Below are 21,600 nucleotides of genomic sequence, written 5' to 3'. Positions count from 1 at the left end.
ATGAGGCACTAACAGTTTTGTGTTATTTCTTTCCAGACATTTTCTATGTACATACAAGAATATGCAAGAAAATATTGCATGGCTATCCTTAAAAAAAAAACCCCACAAACAAGTGGGATTTCGCAATATGCATATATATTGTGCACTTTACTGTTTTCACTTTCATATTTCACAAAAATATCTCAGGTATCTTTTCATATCAGCACCTTTAGACCCTCTCCAGTCTTTTTTTTTTTTTTTTTTTTTGACGGAGTTTTGCTCATGTCTCCCAGGCTGGAATGAAGTAGCACAATCTCGGCTCACTGCAACCTCTGCCCCAGGGTTCAAGCAATTCTCCTCCCTCAGCCTCCCAAGTAGCTGATATTATAGGCACCCGCCACCATGCCCGGCTAACTTTTGTATTTTTAGTAGATGGGGTTTTGCCATGTTGGCCAGGCTGGTCTCAAACTCCTGACCTTAGGTGATCCACCCACTTCAGCCTCCCAAAGTGCTGAGATTACAGGTGTGAGGCACCATGCCTGGCCCTCTTCAGTCTTTTTAATGGTTGTGTGCTATTACATGGTAAAGCTGTTCCATAATTTATTTAGTAATTCCTTTTTGATGGACACCTGGGTCTTTCCCAGTTTGGCTATTACAGACAATGCTGCTACGAGCAACCTTTGTTCACACATGAATTTTGCTGCTGCTTGGCCCAGTCCTTTCTCAAGACCAATTGCTACCTCCCAAGTATACCTCACCCAAAGCTCTCTTCTTCCTTCTTTGCTTCAGACCTAGGTACTCAAACTGCTTCCTCTTCTTTGGAGGTGGCCACCCATCCTCTGGGGTCCTTTCCTCTAAGCCTGGCTTAGAAGCAGCATGTAGCTTCCTAAACTCCCTGCTGTGTTAATGCATCTGATGACCAGCACACAGACATTATTAGTTTTAAGTGTTTCCTGCCATCACTCCTAGAAGCAAACAAGGAATAGCAATAACAAGTGTGGGGTAAGACAAAGCTTACAAAATTTTTGTTTTTGTTAGTCTTTGGCTATGGTTTCTGTCTACCTTACAAAATAGTAAGTGGAATGCCCACTTTCTAACGTTCGCCTATCACATTTCTGAGCCCAACATTAAGAAAACTCATATTGATTCTTTTTTCCATAATATGCCTTCTTCCCCAGCCTGAAAATGTCTTCTTTTTTTTTTGAGACAGAGTCATGTTATCCAGCCTGGAGTGCAGTGGCTCAATCTCAGCTCACTGCCACCTCCGCCTCCCAAGTTCAAGCGGTTCTCCTGCCTCAGCCTCCTGAGTAGCTGGGATTATAGGTGCCTGCCACCATACCCAGCTAATTTTTATATTTTTAGTAGAGATGGGGTTTCACCATGTTGGCCAGGCTGGTCTGAAACTCCTGACCTCAGATGATTCGTCTGCCTCCCAATGTGCTGGGATTATAGGCATGAGCCACCGCGCCCAGACCAGAAAATGTCTTCTATTTTTTTTTTTATTTCTTTTTAAGATGGAGTTTCGCTCCTGTTGCCCAGGCTGGAGTGCAATGGTGCGATCTTGGCTCACTGCAACTTCCACCTCCCAGGTTCAAGCAGTTCTCTTATCTCAGCCTCCTAGGTAGCTGGGATTACAGGTGTCCACCACCATGCCCACCTAATTTTTGTAGTTTTAGTAGAGACGGGGTTTCACCACATTGGCCAGGCTGGTCTTGAACTCCTAACCTCAGGTGATCCATCTGCCTTGGTCTCTCAAAGTGCTGGGATTACAGGTGTGAGCCACTGTGCCCAGCCAAATGTCTTCTATTTTAGGAGAGCACTCTGACTCTGGGGGTCCTAGACTGGGTTCTCAATTCAACAGGTCTCCATCTCCATCTCGTCAGTTCTGGCTGCCCCTGTGTGTTTGCTTAAACCAACATATACATTTTAATTATTATGCAACATCTGTAGGTTGGATGCAACATTCTATAAGTAATGAACAGCCTGAAAATATCAGAACTTTTGAGTCCTAAAGCCAGTCCTAAGTGAGTCACACATAACCTCCTGGTACCTATAACATAAGGTCTGCAGAATGCATAATTTCTCTAGCCCTGTAGAGATGGGGTGGTGGGGGCTGCAGAAAGAAGGGGCAGGTTTCATGAGAAAAGGTAATCCCAAAGTGAGTTTTGAGCATGAGTGCTTCATGGGTCGGTACATGTGTGGACACCTGTTGTTTGCCATTTGTTCTGCCGAATTGGAGACACCCAGAATCCCTCAGGCTGATCCCTGGGCTTTCCACACCTGTCCACATCTGAATTTTTCATTCATGATCTAAGCCAGCAGCACTCTAAGGGCCTCTAGAAATTAAGGTGCGGAATTTTTAGGCACGCTCTACAAAACAAAAACAAAGGACATTTTCCTGCTCCTGACTACTCAGGAAAGGTTTGTTTCTGCTCTGGTCATAAGAAGAACACAAAGTGAGAATTTTGTGCTAGGAAGAGTACAGAAAGAGAACATTATGCTAAAGAGCATGTGAGACTCCGGCACGGGAAACTGAAGATTCTGGGGAAATCTTAGAACGGATGGTTTAGGTTTACCACATGTTGGGACATCAGACTAAAGCCTGTTTCAAGAGCAAACAGAAGAGAAAAGAGACAGATTTGATGAGTGACCTGGAGAGGACTGGGGTGGAAGTCCCACAGAGTGGCTAGCTTAGCTCCTTAAAATGCAAAGAATGTTCTCAGGCTCATCTGATGCAATGTATTTCCTTAATGTCTCCGGTGGTTTCTGGCTGGGAAGTTAAATGCCTGGGAAGGAGGGGCTGGGGAAAGAAGGAAGAAGGAGGGCACTATTGACTAAGGCCCAAACCAGGACTAAGTGACCACTGGGGATTACTCCTGGAACTTTAGTCAGGAATGTTCAAGTGCCACATAGGCTAGCTCTGCCCTGCATCAACTGTGTCCTCTTGCCCAAGGAATCACCTTTTGAGGAATGGGCCTTGTGTCAAAAAATCAGAGGAAGTTGGGGCTAGGCAAGCAGACAGGCTGGGGTAACTAACCCAGTTGTAAGAGCTAGCCTCCATAGAGAATGTACCACCCCAATTTCAGTGGACCGATGTTTCACTGAAACATCATAATTCCTCAGTCGTAATTCTAAAAAAGGCATTAAGATATCCAGGGTAGGTCAACAAGGCCTTCATACAAGTATGCCAAGTGCCTACTATGAATAAATAAAATAGTTCTTAATAATGAGTTAATAAATAGGAATAATCTGAATTAACCTTTATTGAGCTACTAGATATCAGACACTATTAAGTGCCTTTTTTTCTTAAAGAGACAGAGCCTTGCTCTTTCACCCAAGCTGGAGTGCAGCAGTGCGATCATGGCTCACTGTATCCTCCAACTCCTGGGCTCAAGCGATTCCCCTACCACAGCTGGGACTACAAGTGCACAACATCTCACCTGGATAATTTTTAAATTATTTTGCAAAGATGGGAGTCTCCTTTTGTTGCCCAGGCTGGTCTCAAATTCCTGGGTTCAAGCGATCCTCCCAACCTTAATCTCCCAACATAAGCACTTTGTATATGCTAACTGATTTACTACAAGCCATTAAGATGGGTACTATTACTATCTCCATTTTACAAATGAGGAATCTGAAGCACAGAGAGGCTAAGAACCTTCCTGAACAGTAACAAAAGCTAAGATTCAAGCCTAGGCAGTCTGACTTCAGAGCCCACTACTCCTAATCACACTGTTATAGCACCTCCTTTTTTTTTTTTTTTTTTTTTTTTTTCAGACAGGGTCTCGTCACCCAGGCTGGAGTGCAGTGGCGCAATCATTCACTATAGCCTTGACCTCCTGGGCTTAAGCAATCCTCCCACCTTAGCCACCTGAGTAGCTGGGACATAACACCATGCCTGGATTTTTTTTTTTTTCTTTTGTAGAGACAAGGTCTCATTATGTTGTCTAGGCCGGTCCCAAACTCTTGAGCTCAAGTGATCCTCCTGCCTCAGCCTCCCAAAGTGCTGAGATTACAGGCATGAGCCACTGCACCCAGCCTATACTGCCTCTTGAGAGGAACAGACAGAGCCCTGTCTAGTTGAAGCTTTCAATCTAGAGAGAAGACATATATACAATAAATTATTTTAATTAGAGGTCATAAACATTATAGTAGAGACATAGTGAATATCAGAGTTCAGCCTGGAACAACCAGGCCCCTTTAGAGATGTCAAGGAGATTTTTACTAGGAGAACAAGTAACATTACATACAAGTGGCTTGCACAAAAGCCCGGAAGTATGAATGAAGCTGATGTGTTCAAAGGATGACCAGTAGGATTGTCCTGAATGGCTCAACTAAGATGCATGGGGAGGAACAGTATGATGACACAGCAGAGGTACAGAGGGACCAGATCATAGAGTAGGTAGCATGGCAAATGTTAAAATGTGTTAGGGAGTTTGGTTGGTTTTGCTGTTGTTGATGATGATGATTTGGTTTTATTTGCCTGTCGGTAATGAGTTTGGAAGTAGCATGCTCAGATTTGCTTATTGGAAAGATAGTTCATACTGCAGTATATAAGATGAATTGAAGAAGGGAAAAACTGAAAGACAGGAAACCAATTTGGAAGCTGTTTCAAGAGACTTTGCAAGGACTGACTAGGACCTGTAGATGGGTGCAGCAGAAGAGATCGAAAGGAGTACTCAAAATATGTATTTTTTAAAAATTCTACAAACCAATAAGAAAAATATAAACAACATAGTAGAAAATGGGTGAAATTTGCAAATAGGCAATTAACAAAAGAAGAAAGTCTTTTCTTTTTGACCCCCAAAGATGTCAAAAGAGATATTTGACCTAATAATTAAGGGAATGCAAAATAAAACAATGAGAAACCACTTTCACCCTTCAGATTACCAAAAACAAAAAAGGATTATGATTTCAAATATTGGAGCAGACATAAGGAAAACGGTGCTCTCATACATTGCTAGTGGGACTGTACGTTAATTCAGTCATTTACGGAAAGCAATTTTGCAGTATACAATAAACTCTGTAATGCAAATACCCTATGACCCAGTAATTTCCCTTCTAATTATATAACCCATAGAAATTCTTGCACATGGGCAAAAAGAAACATGTACAGATATGTCCATGACAGCACTGTTTATAATGGACAAATGTGACATACTAACTGCATACATAAATAAAATGTACATGTATGCATGTTTTTAAAATATGCGAAATAATCCTATTTATTCTTGATGATTAAATATATGTGTATATCAAAATGTTTAGTGGACTTGAAAACCACAATAGTGGTGGAGTAGAGAATTAAACTGAGGGTGATAGTGGAAAAAGGACCTGTAATGTTTTATTATAAAAACAAAAAGACTAGCAAAAAAGTAAATGGATAAATGTTAACAGTTGTGAGTTCAGAGTGGCACATATGTGTTTGTAATATTATTATTTGTGTTTGTCTATTCCTCTTACATTTCTAAAAAAAAATCATATAGGAGTGTGTATGTGCAGGGGAGAAAAAGGAAACAAGTGCTATTTAGTGTGAAAATCAGTGAGACTTGGTGATGATAACATGTAGCATCTGAAGCTGACAGAAGGAGGGATTAGTAGAACTCCCACGTTTCTGGCTTGGGTGACAGGTCTGGGAAGATGATAAAATCACTCACTGAAATGAGAATAATGGAGTGGATAGCATCAAATTTGGGGTTTGGGGAGGGAAGATAGAGTTATGTTTCAAACACATTGAGTTTGAAAACCCAGTAACAGATGTTTCTTCTACCAAATCCCCTATCAGGCTACACACTGGCTCCCACACTGCCCACAAGGAGCAAGTAGGAGTGAGGATTTCTCAGTGAGGTCCTAAGAAAGGGAGACAGAGACGTGAGCAGAGGCTGGCAGGCTAGCAGAGGTAGCAGAGGCCATCTGGCAAGGTCTTCTCTGAAAGCACTGAAAATAGCACCTTGCACAACTTTTCATCTAAAAACACTGGTCCTTTTTTTAAATGAGATATGCAGGCATAAAAGATATGGATATGTATTCACATAAATCTTTGAAAAAATTATATGCAGTTGATAAAATGTAAATTTTACAAATAAGGGAAAACCTCTCTCTCTAAAGGCAACCACTGTCATGAGCTTCTTTACCTATGAGCAAGCTGGACATTTAAAAGAGCCAATGGCTATGGCCATAGCACCCTGCGGCCATACCAGCCTGAACGTACCCAATCTCATCTAAAAGAGCCAATGGTCTATATCTATCAAAAATATAAAATGTACGTGTCCTTTGACCTGACAAGTCTCATTTTAATGTATCTTAGCTATATACTTCCATGTTCACAAAGATGGATGTATAAAGGTATTCACTGCAGCATTATCAATAGCAAAAGACTGAAAGGGAACTAACTAGTCCAGTCATAGGAAACTAGTTAAATAAATACTCATTCACAGTAGAATACTAGGCTGCAGTTAGAAAATCACTCAAGGGCTGGGAGTGGTGGCTGACACCTGTAATCCCAGAACTTTGGGAGTCCAAGGCAGGTGAATCACCTGATGTCAGGAGTTTGAGACCAACCTGACCAACATGGTGAAACCCCATCTCTACTAAAAATACAAACATTAGCCGGCCATGGTGGTGCATGACTGTAATCCCAGCTACTCAGGAGGCTGAGGCAGGAGAATCGCTTGAACCCGGGAGGCAGAGGCTGCAGTGAGCTGAGATCGTACCACTACACTCTAGCGTTGGTGACAGGGCAAGACTCCATGTAAAAAAAAACATTTTTTTTTAAGGCCACTCAAGTGAAATAGTGGGAGTGAAGAAGGAACAAAGAAATCTGTAACTGGTTGTGATCAATTAGCTAGGTATTAACTCACTTAAAATTCACAAAAACTTATGAGGCAGATACTACCTGTGTCATCATTCCCCATTACATATGAGCACAGTAGTACAGAGAGCTTGGGTGACTTGGCCAAGGTCAGATCTACTGAGTGGCAGGGCTGGAATGTGAACCCAGGCAGTAGAGCCCTAGGCCTTGCAGGTTTAACCACAAAACATCCTGTGTATCCAACTCAGACTTCCTAACTGCAGGCTAATATTCTGCTGCGTACTTAAGCATTTATTCAACTAGTTCCCTGTTGCTGACTAGTTAGTTCCCTTTCAGTCTTTTGCTACTGATAATGCTGCAATGAATACCTTTCCACACCCGTCTTTGTGAACATGTCTAAAATCCATCTTTATGAACATCCATCTTTGTGAACAAATCTAAAATATATTAGAAGGGGAATTGCTGAGTCAAAGGGCACGTTCATTTGATATTTTTGATAGATATCAGCCATTGGTCCTTTTAAATTCCTATAAGTATTGCTCATAGGTAAAGTATAGCAATTTCTTTAAGTATGAAGCCTCGAGTGACATTCTTGCCTACTCTCTGTAACACTCCTCTGGGCTCCAAAAGCACTCACGATTTCCTCCTTTTTGGCTCCAAGAGACATATGTTTTAGGAGAACATGATCTCATAGCACTACAGAAATAAACAAATGTTAGGGTATATGTCAAGACACTAGGGGCTGCATGCTTTGACTGCAGGTCTGTCATGTCTCACCCCACCACTCCCCAGGGGATGACAATGAGAGGAGAGGAGGCAACCCTGGGCTTGCATTCCCATATGAAAGCTGTAGCCTGGAGAGGCTGCCCCCATTTAGTGGGGAATGTGCCCTCTGGTTCTACAGTACCGCCTCTCTCCTCACAGAGGTTCAGTACTAGGTGCCATTTATCATCATGCCTGTGCAGACACTAGACAAAGACCACCATTTGCTAATTTGTAGGAATGTGGTGAAGATTGAGTCAGTACTCATGAAGTGCTTATAACACTCCCTGGCCCATAGTAAGGTTCAGTAAGCGTTGGCCATTGTCATCACTGTTGTTAAGAAATATTTCTGTAATGCCAAGGCTCTATAAAAGCTAGGAAAATGGACCTGATTCACTTACTTCAGTTACCTACCTAGTCCCTGTAAGCATAAGTGGGAGACCCCTCTTTGTTTTTGTTTTTGTTTTTTTCCTCCAGCCCTCCAGAGGCAGAGGGATTTGGGAGTTGGTCCCAACTTAACCCATAGGTGTGCCTCTAGGAATGAAACAAATAACCCTAGAGGAGATCCCTCTTTGTACCACTTGAAGCCAGAAATCTAGAATTTCGTGTAAAATCTCTTGGTTTTTCAATGTTGCTCCAAACTGGCCAGGTGCAGCAGCTCATGCCTGCAATCCCAGCACTTTGGGAAGGCAAGGCTGGAGGATGGCTTGAGCTCAGAAATTCAAGATCAGTCTGGGCAACAAGAACCTGTATCTAAAAAAATTTTTAAATTAGCTGGCATGGTGACATTTGCCTGTAATCACAGCTATTCGAAAGGCTAAGGTGAGAGAATCACTAGAGCTCAGGAGGTTGAGACTGTAATGAGCCATATATAATTTTAGCTATAAATTAAAAGTAATTTCTGGGTACAATCGGAAATTACTTTGAGAGTTCTTTACTTTATGGTAACATTCTCTGTAACTTAATGACCTTTTGTTCTCAGTCCCTGCCTGCTGCACCCCCGCCTTGGCTGTTCAGCGCCACCAATACACAGAAGCATGAAATATGAACACAGATTATAGCAGTGACTTTTAAATATTTTGATCATGGCCCACAGCAGGGGCCACAGAAATACCTTTTACATCACTACCATATAATATATATATACAATTGAAGAAGTAAAAATTTTGCAAAACAACGCATGCGCATATATTGTGTGCAGTGAACAGACATTCTCTACTCCATTGTCTTTTTCTTTTTTAAAAAATGTGGTCTGTAACCCATTACTGTAACCCATTACATCAATTTCAAAATACTCTACGGAGTTGCTTACCTGGTGGGAAAAACACCCTAAGTATGGGCTAGAATCCCTAAAATCAATAATTTCCCAAAGAGTTTCTTATATTTCAGATGTACAAGTAATATCTATGCCTATCAGTGCCTATTACCACCACTGGTAAACAAGATAACTCTAGAAAAAATTTGAATATATTTATATTTTTTAAACTAGTTATATATTTTTACTAATAGTTTTCACAGTTATCTTTCATTTTAGGAAATTGATATTAATTTTCCACTTATAGGAATGATTGAATGTTTTCTCCTAAAATAAATGTACTTAAATTTAAAAAGCAATTTAAAGAAAAATATTAATAGTATAGGAAATATTCAGACATGTCAAAAATCACAAATACGTGTCTCATGTATCTGAAGTGTGGGAAACCATCTCGCACCATTCCATCATGATAGAACAAGAAATGAACTTTCCTTCATATTAGATCTCCTTTGCAGAGCTCTGCTAATTACTCCCAGAACGTTAGGTTACATGACATGACATTATTTTACGTTTGGCTTTTCCCCAACAGCTGCTTAAACCAGGGAGGTCCTTTTTCTAAGCACTTGGGCAGTTTTTAGTTTGGCATCCTTTTACAAAGTGATTTGTGTGGATCTTGAGAGGCTGTGAGCTCGCCATCCCTTCTTGAGATCGTCACGTGGTCTTTCTCTGTCAGGCTTTCAAGTTAATTATTTCCTGTTTTTCTGAGTCTGTTCCTTATCCTCCTTCCCAGGCCACCCTCTACCCTCACCTTCATACACACTACCCCCCTCCACCCGCCCACAGTTCCAAAGCAAATCAGTCTTTGTCTCTTGGCCTGCCCTAGAACACCTCCCAACAAGAGCCTTGGAGCTAATTAAATTGCGGCAATTTCAGAGCAAAAATTTATTACTGGGTACAATCAGAAATTACTTTTAGTGTTCTTTGCATTTCGGTAACATTCTCTGTAACTTAATGACCTTTTGTTCTCAGTCCCTGCCTGCTAAGGTACTGTGTGAACCAATCTGCCCGAGCTGTTTTCTCTCTGTGTGACTGCTTAAGGTCTCTGGCATGAGTTATACTGTCACTCCTCTCGGGAACTCCCACGTTGGGCTTGACTTTCCCAGCAAACTTGATCTGTTGTTCATGTAACATTGTTTCTGCTGCTGTCCCATTCCTTCTCTTCAAGGCCAGAGCTCCCTCCTCCTGCTGTCTTTAACAAGGCGGAGTGCTAACCTGAGCTGAGCTGTACCCCACAGAAGCTCTGTGCATAGAAGCCCCTTCCATTTCTGCAATCCTTGCTTCCTCATCCCAAGCCCATGCCCAGAAATCCTCTCAAACTAGCCTTTTATGGTCATCCAGCCTTATTTTCCCTCTCTTTTTTCCCCAAATCCCAGCTGATGTTTTGTCTTAAGTCTCTAATTGGGTTTGGTTACAATGTTCAACGTCCTTTCCCCTCATTGCCCTGCTCCACTCCACTCTAGTTTTCTCTCCCCTGTTAGCTCATCCTGAGCACACACCTAAACTCTTCAAATCTTTTGCCTAGTATACAGTTTCCTGGTCATCTCTTTTTAGCCCACTAAAACTGAAGTGTAAAAAGCCCTTACAATAACTGTGTATGTGTTTTTGTGCTTGGTATATACGTGCACATTTAAACTAGGAGAAAGGATATAAACACAAAATAGACTGTCCAACACAATTTGGGGGTTGGAGGTGGAGGAGAAGAGCCCTAGGCCCTAGAAGCTCCCTGGGTTTCTTGTTAGTATGAACATATTTCACCCTGCAACCCAAATCTGTACCATTTTCACACACAGCTTAAACAAAGAATCTTGATGTGTATTGAGGATTTAGATAACTACTTCCTGTTAAGAGATTTCAAAATTGTGTTTTCATTATGACTCCATCTCAATTTATTGATCAAGGGATTTCTTGCCTCACTTAACTCCATAATCTGTTGCTCAGATTAAGAAAATGAGCAAACTATTGTTTGGCAGTTTGAGTACAGACTTTGGAGGCTAGAAGATTCAAGTGCTATAATCCAAGAAAAGCAACTACATGATCATGCAGAATGTGTCTTTATGCATTTCTCTTTATCGATTAGGCATGCAATGAAATGAATTGGATTAAATGTTTTGTAGATATGCTCTGTTGTAGTACAGAAACTTCCTAGTGTAAAAACATCCAACAGAAAGCACTAAATCAAGAGATAGGAAATAATACATGTAAAAACAAATGTGTGAGTCATTCAACACATTTTAAGCATCTATTATGTTCATTTGTATGTAAAAAACGTTAGATATAGTAAATTCTCAGCTGTCAGGAGCAGAAAAGTATCCTCTATTTTGGCATTTCTCTTCTTGCACCACCACTACCTAGTATACAGCTGTGCATATGTGCTTTTTGGGTGAATGAGAGACCTGTATGTTCACTGTTTACCTTTGACCCTCTACTTTGCCAGCTTGTGGGCCACTTTATTGCTTATTAATTCTTTCTCCTGGGGACTAAAGGGGAAGGGAAAAGGAGGTGAACTTGGAGTCAATCCAGCATGCTTAGTGACCAAAACAGTTCAATTTCGTTTTTCATAATTTTAATTAATTTATTTATGTATTTTTGAGACGGGGTCTTGCTATGTTGTCCAGGCTAGTCTCCAGCTCCTGGGCTCAAGCTATCCACCTGTCTTGGCCTCCCAAACTGCCGGGATTACAGACGTGAGCGACTGTACCAGGCCAACAGTTCAATTTCTATATAATAAACTTGAAAGACCTGTCCAAATTATTTTATATCATTTAAGATTTTGTTCCAGCCAACTGATTAAACAACTCTGTCAATTAAAGCTTGGATATCTTGAGATTGATACTTTGGTTAACAGTTATTGCAACAGTATTTGACCAGTCCTGGAAGATTTTGTAAGAAGTAAAATTCACTGTAACGATTTATCTGGAAGAAAGGGAACTATAATTTGCTCAGTACCTGTTACATGAGAAAATCTGAACTGTGCAGTGTACACTGCTTTATTCTTTTACGGTTTACAATTACCCAGAAAAGTGAGTAAAATGCCCATTTTACAGATGTGGAGGCTGAAATTCAGAGATACTCTGACAGTCTCTCGGTTTATAAGGAAAACCCTGGCTAACAGCCTCCAGAGCACAAGCCCTTTACAAAGGAGGTCTGGAGATTGAGGGCAGCTTTTACTCATCTATGCTGCCCACGCTTAACATGCAAAATTAAAAGCTGACCTTGTGTTCCTTTAAAAAATCTCCAAGGATAGGCCGGGCGCGGTGGCTCAAGCCTGTAATCCCAGCACTTTGGGAGGCCGAGGCGGGTGGATCACGAGGTCAAGAGATCGAGACCATCCTGGTCAACATGGTGAAACCCCGTCTCTACTAAAAATACAAAAAATTAGCTGGGCATGGTGGTGCATGCCTGTAATCCCAGCTACTCAGGAGGCTGAGGCAGGAGAATTGCCTGAACCCAGGAGGCGGAGGTTGCGGTGAGCCGAGATCGCGCCATTGCACTCCAGCCTGGGTAACAAGAGTGAAACTCCGTCTCAAAAAAAAAAAAAAAAAAAAAAAAAAAAAAAATCTCCAAGGAAGCTGGCTGCAGATTTCATGGGTAACTCATGAGAAACGAAATGCTTTTGTGGATTAAAAACTGTCTTTATTCCAATGGAGTTTTTTGAGTTTTTTTCTTCTTAAAGAGAAAAAAAAAAATCTACCGCTGACACTTAACAAGAACCCTCGTAGAATGGACAAGTCTTCGTATTGCGCTGTGCAGATCCCCCAGGAAATTGTGACAGTATTATGGCACTTTGGCCTAAGATGTTAAAGAGACGATGTAATGAACAGCTGGGGATTTCTAACACACCACTGTGTGACACAGGAAACCCAAGTGATGGCTACCCTCACCGACGGCAGCTGCCGGGCTCCGGTTTGCTATAGCAAACCCTCACCCCTTGCCTTCAACCAGGCTGGTGTCGTCAGTTGTCGCAGTGCCAGCAGCCGCCCGCCTCTTTCCGCCCCCGCGCGCCCGCCAAGGCCGAGGCGGCCCCGACCGGAGGCGCGCGCCCCCGGTGCATGTGACGGGGTGGGAGGGAGAGTTTTCTTCCTCCCCCGTCCCCAAGCCCCGCCTTCTCCAGAGAGGCTACGGCTTCCTATTGCGCCACCACCGAAATGACCGCGGCACCACCCAATCACGACGTGACTCATGAAGTAAGACCCGCCCCTTACTGATCCTCAGGTTCCTTCCCGCTCACACCGGAGTCACTTCCGAAGAGAGAACCGCCATGAAGATAGAAGGGGGTGCCGCCCACCTCTGCTCCGACAGCCTCCCCAAGTCCCAGCAGCAAGACGGCAACCACGCACCCAACTTATCCAGCTACGGCTCATGCCGCCGTCGCCAGCGGCGCCGACATGACAAGGCGCTGCATGCCCGCTAGGCCAGGTTTCCCCTCATCCCCAGCCCCGGGGTCGTCGCCCCCGCGCTGCCATCTGAGACCCGGTAGTACCGTCCCTGCTGCAGCGGGAAAGAGAACAGAGAGTCCTGGGGACAGGTACCGTGCAGAGGGGTTGAGAAGGGGCCGGGTCGTGGGGGCAAGGGTAGGAGGGGAGGACTGCAGACCGCCGCTCTTCCAGTTCCCGCCATCCTCCGCGAGTTCAGGCGTTGGCGTTTGGGGGCCTGGCAAACCCCCGCCCCGCCTCCGCGCGGGGGCTTCTGGGTGTTGGAGTTTGCTTCTCTGTAGTTGGGCAGCTGCTCTTGGTCTAGTGATCACCACCTGGACGGCTACGGAGAACCCGCCTTAGGTAGAATGAATGTGATTTTTTTCCTTTGCGAGTGTTTGACCCGGGACCCTAACTGCTTAATGCATATTTAGGTCGTTTTCTGTACGTTGTCAGTTCTACTGATGCTAGTGGTTTAGTAATATAAACCTTTTCTATGTTGTGGGTGAAATTATGTAACCTGTGATGAGGGGAATCCCTTCCACGAATTACTTTGTAGCCCAGTGTGCACGCAAATTCATACTTAAAAGAACTTAGAGATTTGAAATGTGACGTGTTTTCTCTTTCAGTAACTTCACACCTCTCCAAGAGGCCAATTTTTTTGTAAAGATTTTGCGGGAGCTATGTAATAAGATGGGGAGTTTCATCTAATGAGTCCTCTGACAATAAAACATGTTTAAATTCCTTACGAACTTGGTGCTGTCTTTTATTTTAAGTTAAATCGTAACAAGTTTTAACAATATTCATGTTCTCATGCTGTGGTACAGGTTCACAAGCCCTTATCTTAATTCTGAGAGCCGGAAAGCTATGAAAACCAAACGTTTTCAGTAAGTTTGGCACCACATCTTATATGGCAGCCAGACCTGACCAGAACTAATGTAAGGCTGTTTATGGTCTTTATCCCATTAAGCGTAAGTATTCGTGTTTTGCTGGAGAAATATCAATGAGTTTGATTACAGATTGCAGCACCAGACCCCACTGGGAACTTTTCATAATATATCCAAGTTATCCCCTTCCGAAAATCAGATAAATTCAGAATTTTAAAACACATTTGGCCCCAGAAGGTTCAGATAAGGGTTTGTGAAGCTGTTATAATTATGGTTTTCTTAGCCAATTATTAAATAAGCAGTGGACATTTGTGTGCATAGGAACTTAGAGAATGTACCTCTTGAAAGTTGCATTCATGGTTATTTTACAGGTTTCTTGTATGTTTTACCCAAAACCATTTTTTCTCTATCTGGTATATTAATCAAAAAGGAGTCTGAGGTACAATATTTTAGGGAAGAGATACAGTGTTACATTTAGTAAAATGTATTACGAAGTATCTTGTTTGCAACAAATTAGCTGCTTCTGGGTCCCTTCCTATCTCTCTTCAGTCGATAACAAGGCATCATCCTTCTCACCTTTGCTGAACCTCCAACAGTTTCTTCCTTAACTCTGGTGGAGTTAATTTGCCTAGTATAATTTATGTAAACAAATGCATATCTTCTTTCATAGCCTGTCGCTCATATTCATCTCATAAGCACTTACCTTTTATACCAATATCTCAAAAAAACATGAAGGACTTGGTAAACCATTGAAGATGTACATTGCTTTTCTAATGTGACCAGTAAAGTGTACAGGAAGCTTATTAAACTTCCAGAAACTTGGATTGTTGGAGTTTTTACTGAACTTGCCAACCTCATAGTGGATAAATATTCAGGGAAACCAGTAGTCTATCACTTATTCTCTTTCAGTAAAATGATACGTTTTAACAAAATTTACCAGAAAGTTAATTTTTTGCTCAGCGTATCATAACATCCCCCTTTTTGCAGCTGACAACTCTAAATACAGTGAACAAATCAGAATACAAATTCTGATAATGGGTTTCTATTTCACTTTAGCCTTACTGCCAGTATCGGAACTTGATTAAACCAGACAGTGAAATCCAGTCTTTAGGGTACAGAAATCCTTAAAAATTAATTTGGTTTTTGTTATTCTTGTTAACTTTCCTCCTTTTCTCCTGTGTTTTTCCCAAGCAATGAGTTATTTTTGTAAATATCTTAAGATTTTTTGTTAGAAAATTAAGAATTTGAAATTAATTATTACAACTCATTCTAATTTCTACTGTTACTGAGATTAACATCTTAAAGTAATGTATAAAGAGGGTAGCATAAGTTCAGTACTTTTATTTTCTTTGTCCAGCGAACTCCTCTTCACCTGGCTCCCTAGATCAGCCAAATCACCCATATTGCCATTCTACCATCTACAGTATTGTTCTACTTTTGTTATGAGAGTCTGTTCGGGTTTTATTCCATTTTAGAATCCTCATTATTCATTTGGCATACATCTATTGAGTTTTGTTTTGTTTTAGCTTTTCTAAATTTTAAAATGCAGCTGTGCTTAGATACTAAGTAGTTATTTTATATGAATGTCTGGAGAGAGTAGGTTCAAATGCTTATACCCAAGTTGTTGCATTCTACCATGTAGCAGTGAGCGTTTCAGTCATAAGAAGCACTCTGTACTAATTCCTTGGGTCTACATGCCTGTCTTTTCTATTTACTATAAATAATATAAACTTCAGTTGTATTTTTATAAATGAACTCCTATAGGAAGTGATGCGTTATAATTTCAGTTTTTTAAATGAACAGCTTAGCAAAGCATTATTATCATTGTCAAAACTTTATTAGTTAAACTGAATAGTGAAATCCAGCCTTTATTTTATAACTCTTTCTCCATTTAATCTGAATTATGGAGGTTTTAATATTTGCTTATATGATGCCATATTATGCTTTTATTTTCAGGAAGCAGTCAATTATAGATTTCTTCAAACCAGCTTCAAAACAAGGTATGTACACTATTGGTACAATTTTTGTAGGCTATTTTGGGGGTGAGGAGAGAGACAGATTCAACTTTAAAACCTACTCTAAGCTATTTTAGTAAATGTAAAATTGAAAATATGAAGATACAGTTTTTTTTTTTTTACAAGGATAAGCAAGTTCTAAATATGAGGAAAGTCTTTTTGCTGTTATGTTTTCATATGTTTAAAATATTACTCTAGTCAAAAATTTAATGTTCTTAATGTATACTATTTTTACTCTCTAATACAGTAATTTATAGAGCCATAGGGAGTCTATATGATGTACCAAAAGAGAGCTTTATGAAAGTAAGGCTTTTAACAAATAGATCCTGTCTTAATTTCTCTTATACCCCCCAATAAAGTGTGTATCATTATCCAAGTTATTGGTTTGAAAATTTTTGTGGTAACATTAGTGTAGTTTAATTTAGTATTTTAAACATTAATAATTGAGATAAATATTAAATATTTTTAGTAACATGCAATTTGTATGTGTTTTAATTGGCTATTTAGACAGACACATGTTGGATTCACCACAAAAATCAAACATCAAATATGGAGGAAGTAGATTGTCCATCACTGGGACAGAGCAGTTTGAAAGGAAACTGTCCTCACCAAAAAAATCTAAACCCAAAAGGATGGCACCAGAAAAGAGCCCTATTATCGAAGCTTTCATGAAAGGTGTTAAAGAGCACCGTAAAGATCGTGGTGTGCATGAGTCACGTCGGCCTTGTGTGTCACTAGCCTCCAAATATTTAGCCAAAGGAGCAAATATCTATGTTCCTTCTTCATATCGCTTGCCAAAGGAGATGAAGTCACTAAAGAAAAAACATCGATCCCCAGAGAGAAGGAAATCACTGTTCATTCATGAAAATAGGGAGAAGAATGATAGAGATCGAGGCAAAACCAATGCAGACTCCAAAAAGCAGACCACAGTGGCAGAAGCTGACATCTTCAAGAACACCTCCAGAAGTCTCAGCAGCAGGAGCAGCCTGTCCAGGCACCACCCAGGAGAAAGCCCATTGGGAGCTAAATTCCAGTTGTCACTAGCTTCTTACTGCAGAGAACGAGAACTAAAGAAGTTGAGAAAGGAGCAAATGGAGCAGAGAATCAACTCTGAAAATTCTTTCTCAGAAACAAGCAATCTTTCCTTTAAATCTTCTAGTATAGAAAGAAAATACAAACCAAGGCAGGAACAAAGTAAACAGAATGACATCATACCTAGAAAGACTAATCTTTCAAACGTGGTATGTGCAGTAATTATTGAATTAGCGTTGCTACTGCTATATCATATTTAGAATACTAAATTTTAAAATATATAAGAGTTGTTACATCACATTGATGTCTTTCCTTAAGGAAATACTTATACGCAATTTGTGTAGAAGCTGGTTTCACTAGGTTTCCTCCATGCCCTTCACTGAACTCAGTAAAGCAGTGTTTCTTATCCTTAAATTTTTTAGACCAAGAACGAAGATCTTTTTTAGGCAGAAAAGTAAGCTTCTTTTTAAAGGCAAGTATAGTCTTATTTATGTGTAGACAGTCTTGCCCTGTCACCCATGCTGGAGGGCTGTGGCAAGATCATGTCTCATTGTAGTCTCAAACTCCTAGGCTCAAATGATGCTCTCACCTCAGCTTCCCAAATAGCTGAGAGTAAAGGCATATGCCACCATACCTGACTAATTTTTTTATTTTTTGTAGAAACAGGGTTTTCCTATATCGCCCAGTCTGTTCTTGAACTCCTGGCTGCAAGCAATCCTCCTGCTTCCTGCACTTTGGGAGGCTGAGGTGGAAGGATTGCTTGAGCTCAGGAGTTTGAGACCAGCGAGAGCAACATAGGGAGACCTTGGCTCTACTAAAAATTTAAAATTAAAAAAATAAAAACAGTCATGGTGGCATGCACCTGTTGTCCTAGCTACTTAGGAGGCTGAGGTGGGAGGCTCGCTTAAGCCCGGGAAAAGGTTGCAGTGAGCTTGATCACACCTTTCTACTCCAGCCTGGGTGACAGAGTGAGACCCTGTCTCAAAAATGCAATGTTCTAATATAATATTAGTCTTGAATTGTTGATATAAACATGTAAAGCAGCATTATAAAAAACTGAGTTCCTTTTTATATTTTCACATTTTTGTGATATAAATATCCTTAATTTTTATGATAAAAACCTTAAGATCTTTAAATGTTTTATTATAGACACTAGGCTTTACCTCCAAATATGGGTCCTTGCTTTATTCAATCTAGAAATCTGTGTTTAAATATTAGGAAGAATGCCTTCACGTTCTTTACTGTCCCCAACACTTAATTAATTTTATCTCATTTTGCTCATAGGAAAATGGACATCTCTCAAGAAAAAGATCCTCTTCTGATTCATGGGAACCTACTTCAGGTAAAACCAAAATTAAATTTCTGAATTTCTAAATAAATTTTCATCTTAATGGCTTTTTAAAACAAATTTGTTTAAATATGCAGTTCCCTTCTTGGGGATGAATTCAGTGTCTCATATTAAGAGTTTGGTAAATTATATTTAAAAAGAATGGTCCCTGAATTTAGTACTTATAATTCGGGTTTGTTTTTAAGGCAGGGTCTCACTCTGTCACCCAGGCTGGGATGCAGTGGCATGATCACGATTCACTGTAATCCTTAACCTGGTGGGCTCAAGTGATTGTCCCACCTCAGCTTCCTGAGTAGCTGGGACTACAGATGTGGGCCACCATGCCTGGATAGTTTCTTGTATTTTTGTAGAGATGAGGTTTTGCCGTGTTGCCCAGGCTGGTCTCAAACTCCTGGGCTCATGTGATTCTCCTGCCTCAGCCTCCCAAAGTACTGGGATTACAGGTATGAGCCACACCACACCTGGCCTAGTATGTATAATTTGTTATCTGTCTTGAATCTTCTCTCTACCTTCTTCAAGAGTTCCTAACAGTATGTTTCTCATACTGGTATTCAGTGTTGTCTCTTTCTGAATCCTTGGCTACATCAAGAAACATAATATTATAATCTTGGAGTCGTAGACTGAGGTCTTGATACTATCTTGAGGATGCTTTGTATAAGGTTGAAACTGTTACCATGATCCAAAACAGTGTTTTCTAATATTTCAAATACAAGGATCCCTTTTTAATATTAAATTTCAGGGATATCTACATGACATTAGTTTGTACTTTTAACAAACCTACTGTTAATTCAGTACATTTTATTTTACTAGAAAATAGAAGATTAAAAAATCAAACACTGCAGAAGTTTGCAAAAAGAAATGAAAGGTCTCCACAACTAACAACAGTTAATAGTCTAGTGTATCAGATTTTCTTCCTGATATGACTATACATTTTGAAAAACAGACAAATTCTCAGATTCAGTAAAATATATTGGACATGATAATAGCTGACTTTTATTAAGTGCTTATAGTGTGCTATGCCATTTTATGTGCTTTTAATTCATTTGATTCTCATAACTTTATACAGTGGTTTACTTTTAGAAATGGAAGTACAGAGAGAGAGTTCTAACTCCTTCTTCAGGTTTCATCTACTACTTCATTTTATTTATATTTTAGAGGTGCATTGCATTTTGACTAAGCACTCTCGACTAGTAAAATCAATCTTGAGCCAAGGCTGAAACCGTATTTTACCATCATAGAACGAACTTCTAGGATATAAGAGTAAATCTAAAATTGTATGTGTTTTTTGTTTATTTGATTTTCATAATGTTGCTGATTTTATGACCAAATTTTGGTGAATTTTGACATTGTTGTGGAAGAACAGGAATTTCTCAGCCAGGAGATTGCTTCTGTACTCGCTGCCTTGCACATTTGTAATACTAAATACATGATCACTTTGCACCAAAGCTAATATAAGAACAAAATATTACTTTGTATAAGGGCCTGCTTCTGGTGGTGTGGCTGCCACATTATTCCTTTGGTTTTTTTCTCTGATTTAAGATTTTAAAAAATCTTTTCATTTCCTGGATTTACAAATTTCATTCATGGTGGCTGAAGCAGTTTCATTTATATAATCCCACATAGCAAAATTTTTGAGTTCTACGTGGAAAAGATGCTTTCTACATATTTTTAGAGGCTGATTTATGATGGTTGCCTTCCCTTACATTTTTATTACTAATATTTTTGCATGTATTTCATAATAATTATAGCATTATATGCTTAAATAAATATACATTTATACGTCAGTCAACTAACATCAACAGAATTTCAACATATAAAGGACAAGGGGATATTTCACTCTAGATAGCATGAAGAATGCTTATTGTGTCTGATAGCAAAGTTATTAAAAATCCAGGCCAGGCACAGGGGCTCACTCCTATAATCCCAGCACTTTGGGAGGCTGAGGCAGGAGGATCACCTGAGGTCAAGAGTTTGAGACCAGCCTGGCCAACATGGTGAAACCTTATCTCTACTAAAAATACAAAAATTAGCTGGGCATGGAGGTCCACACCTGTATTCCCAGCTACTCAGGAGGCTAAGGCAGGAGAATCGCTTTAATCTGGAAGGTGGAGGTTGCAATGAGCCAAGATGGTACCACTGCACTCCAGTCTGGGTGACAGAGCAAGACTTGGTCTAAATAAATAAATAAGTAAATAAATGGTATGTCGTGTTCATCTTATTATTCCACTTATCAATTGTCATGGTGATGTACGTAATCACACAGTCATTAATCACATATGAGTTCAGGGACTTCAGAAGTAATGGTAGAATAGGGATTTGGCCCTTTGGCCTTCTAGCAGTAGACCTTTGGCCCTGTCTTTTGGCTGACTTCTGAGGTGAAATTTAGTCCATTGCTAGTACATTTCATAACTGATTAATAACCAGTCACCTATAAATGGCCATTGGATTTTTCCTTTTTCTTGAGATGGAGTCTCACTGTCTTCTAGGCTGGAATGCAGTGGTGCAATAGCTCAATGCAGCATTGAACTCCTGGGCTCAAGCAGTCCTCCTGCCTCAGCCTCCTGAAGTGCTGGGATTATGGACAATTGCCACCATGCCCAGCCTTTTTTGTTTTTTAATCTTTTTACAACTCAATCCCTCTGTCATATGAGTATTTTATGTATTAGTATATTTGAAATATTTGAAAAACTGTAAAACAAATATTCTCTACAGGCTGAACAAAGGATACAAAGAGAATTATGAAAATTTTGCAATTAATCACCTGACCTGAAGGGCTTGCTAAAGGGGATCCTACCTGCAGTACCAATTCACTTTTCTCTAATTCTAGCTGATGAAACCTCTTAATAAGCTGACTTGTCCTAAGCATCTTCCACAAGCAGTGTTTGTCTCCTCCTGGAGGAACCCTGGATAATTCCTGAGCAAATCAGGAATTTCTCCTCATTTCTAGTTTTATTTAAATTATCTGACTTCTCTAGAAAAACCAAACAAAACTCATACTGGCAGCTCTGTCGCTCTTTTTTTTTGTAATCCCATACTTAAAAG

The 21,600-nt window shown here is 40.3% G+C and overlaps 1 protein-coding gene across 6 annotated transcripts in view; it reads left to right on the top strand.

The window, feature by feature from the left end:
• Positions 1-12,423: 12,423 nt before the first annotated feature.
• The window catches only part of SLF2 (SMC5-SMC6 complex localization factor 2), a 61,189-nt gene continuing 52,012 nt past the window's right edge, over positions 12,424-21,600 (top strand). For 4 of the 6 annotated variants that reach the window (XM_037739520.1, XM_017531234.2, XM_017531235.2 and 1 more), the window contains exons 1-4: positions 12,947-13,389; positions 16,120-16,163; positions 16,686-17,419; positions 18,495-18,552. In XM_037739520.1, the coding sequence (XP_037595448.1) occupies positions 13,250-13,389; positions 16,120-16,163; positions 16,686-17,419; positions 18,495-18,552 (976 nt within the window). In that variant the 5' untranslated portion in view covers positions 12,947-13,249. Of the gene's footprint in view, positions 13,640-16,119; positions 16,164-16,685; positions 17,420-18,494; positions 18,553-21,600 lie in introns of those variants that run through there. The other 2 variants (XM_017531233.1, XM_037739521.1) reach the window with 2 other exon arrangements.

Source organism: Cebus imitator, unplaced genomic scaffold, assembly GCF_001604975.1.
Source record: "Cebus imitator isolate Cc_AM_T3 unplaced genomic scaffold, Cebus_imitator-1.0 Scaffold71, whole genome shotgun sequence".
Taxonomy (NCBI): Eukaryota; Metazoa; Chordata; class Mammalia; order Primates; family Cebidae; genus Cebus; species Cebus imitator.
This window is presented reverse-complemented; position numbering and strand designations above follow the sequence as displayed.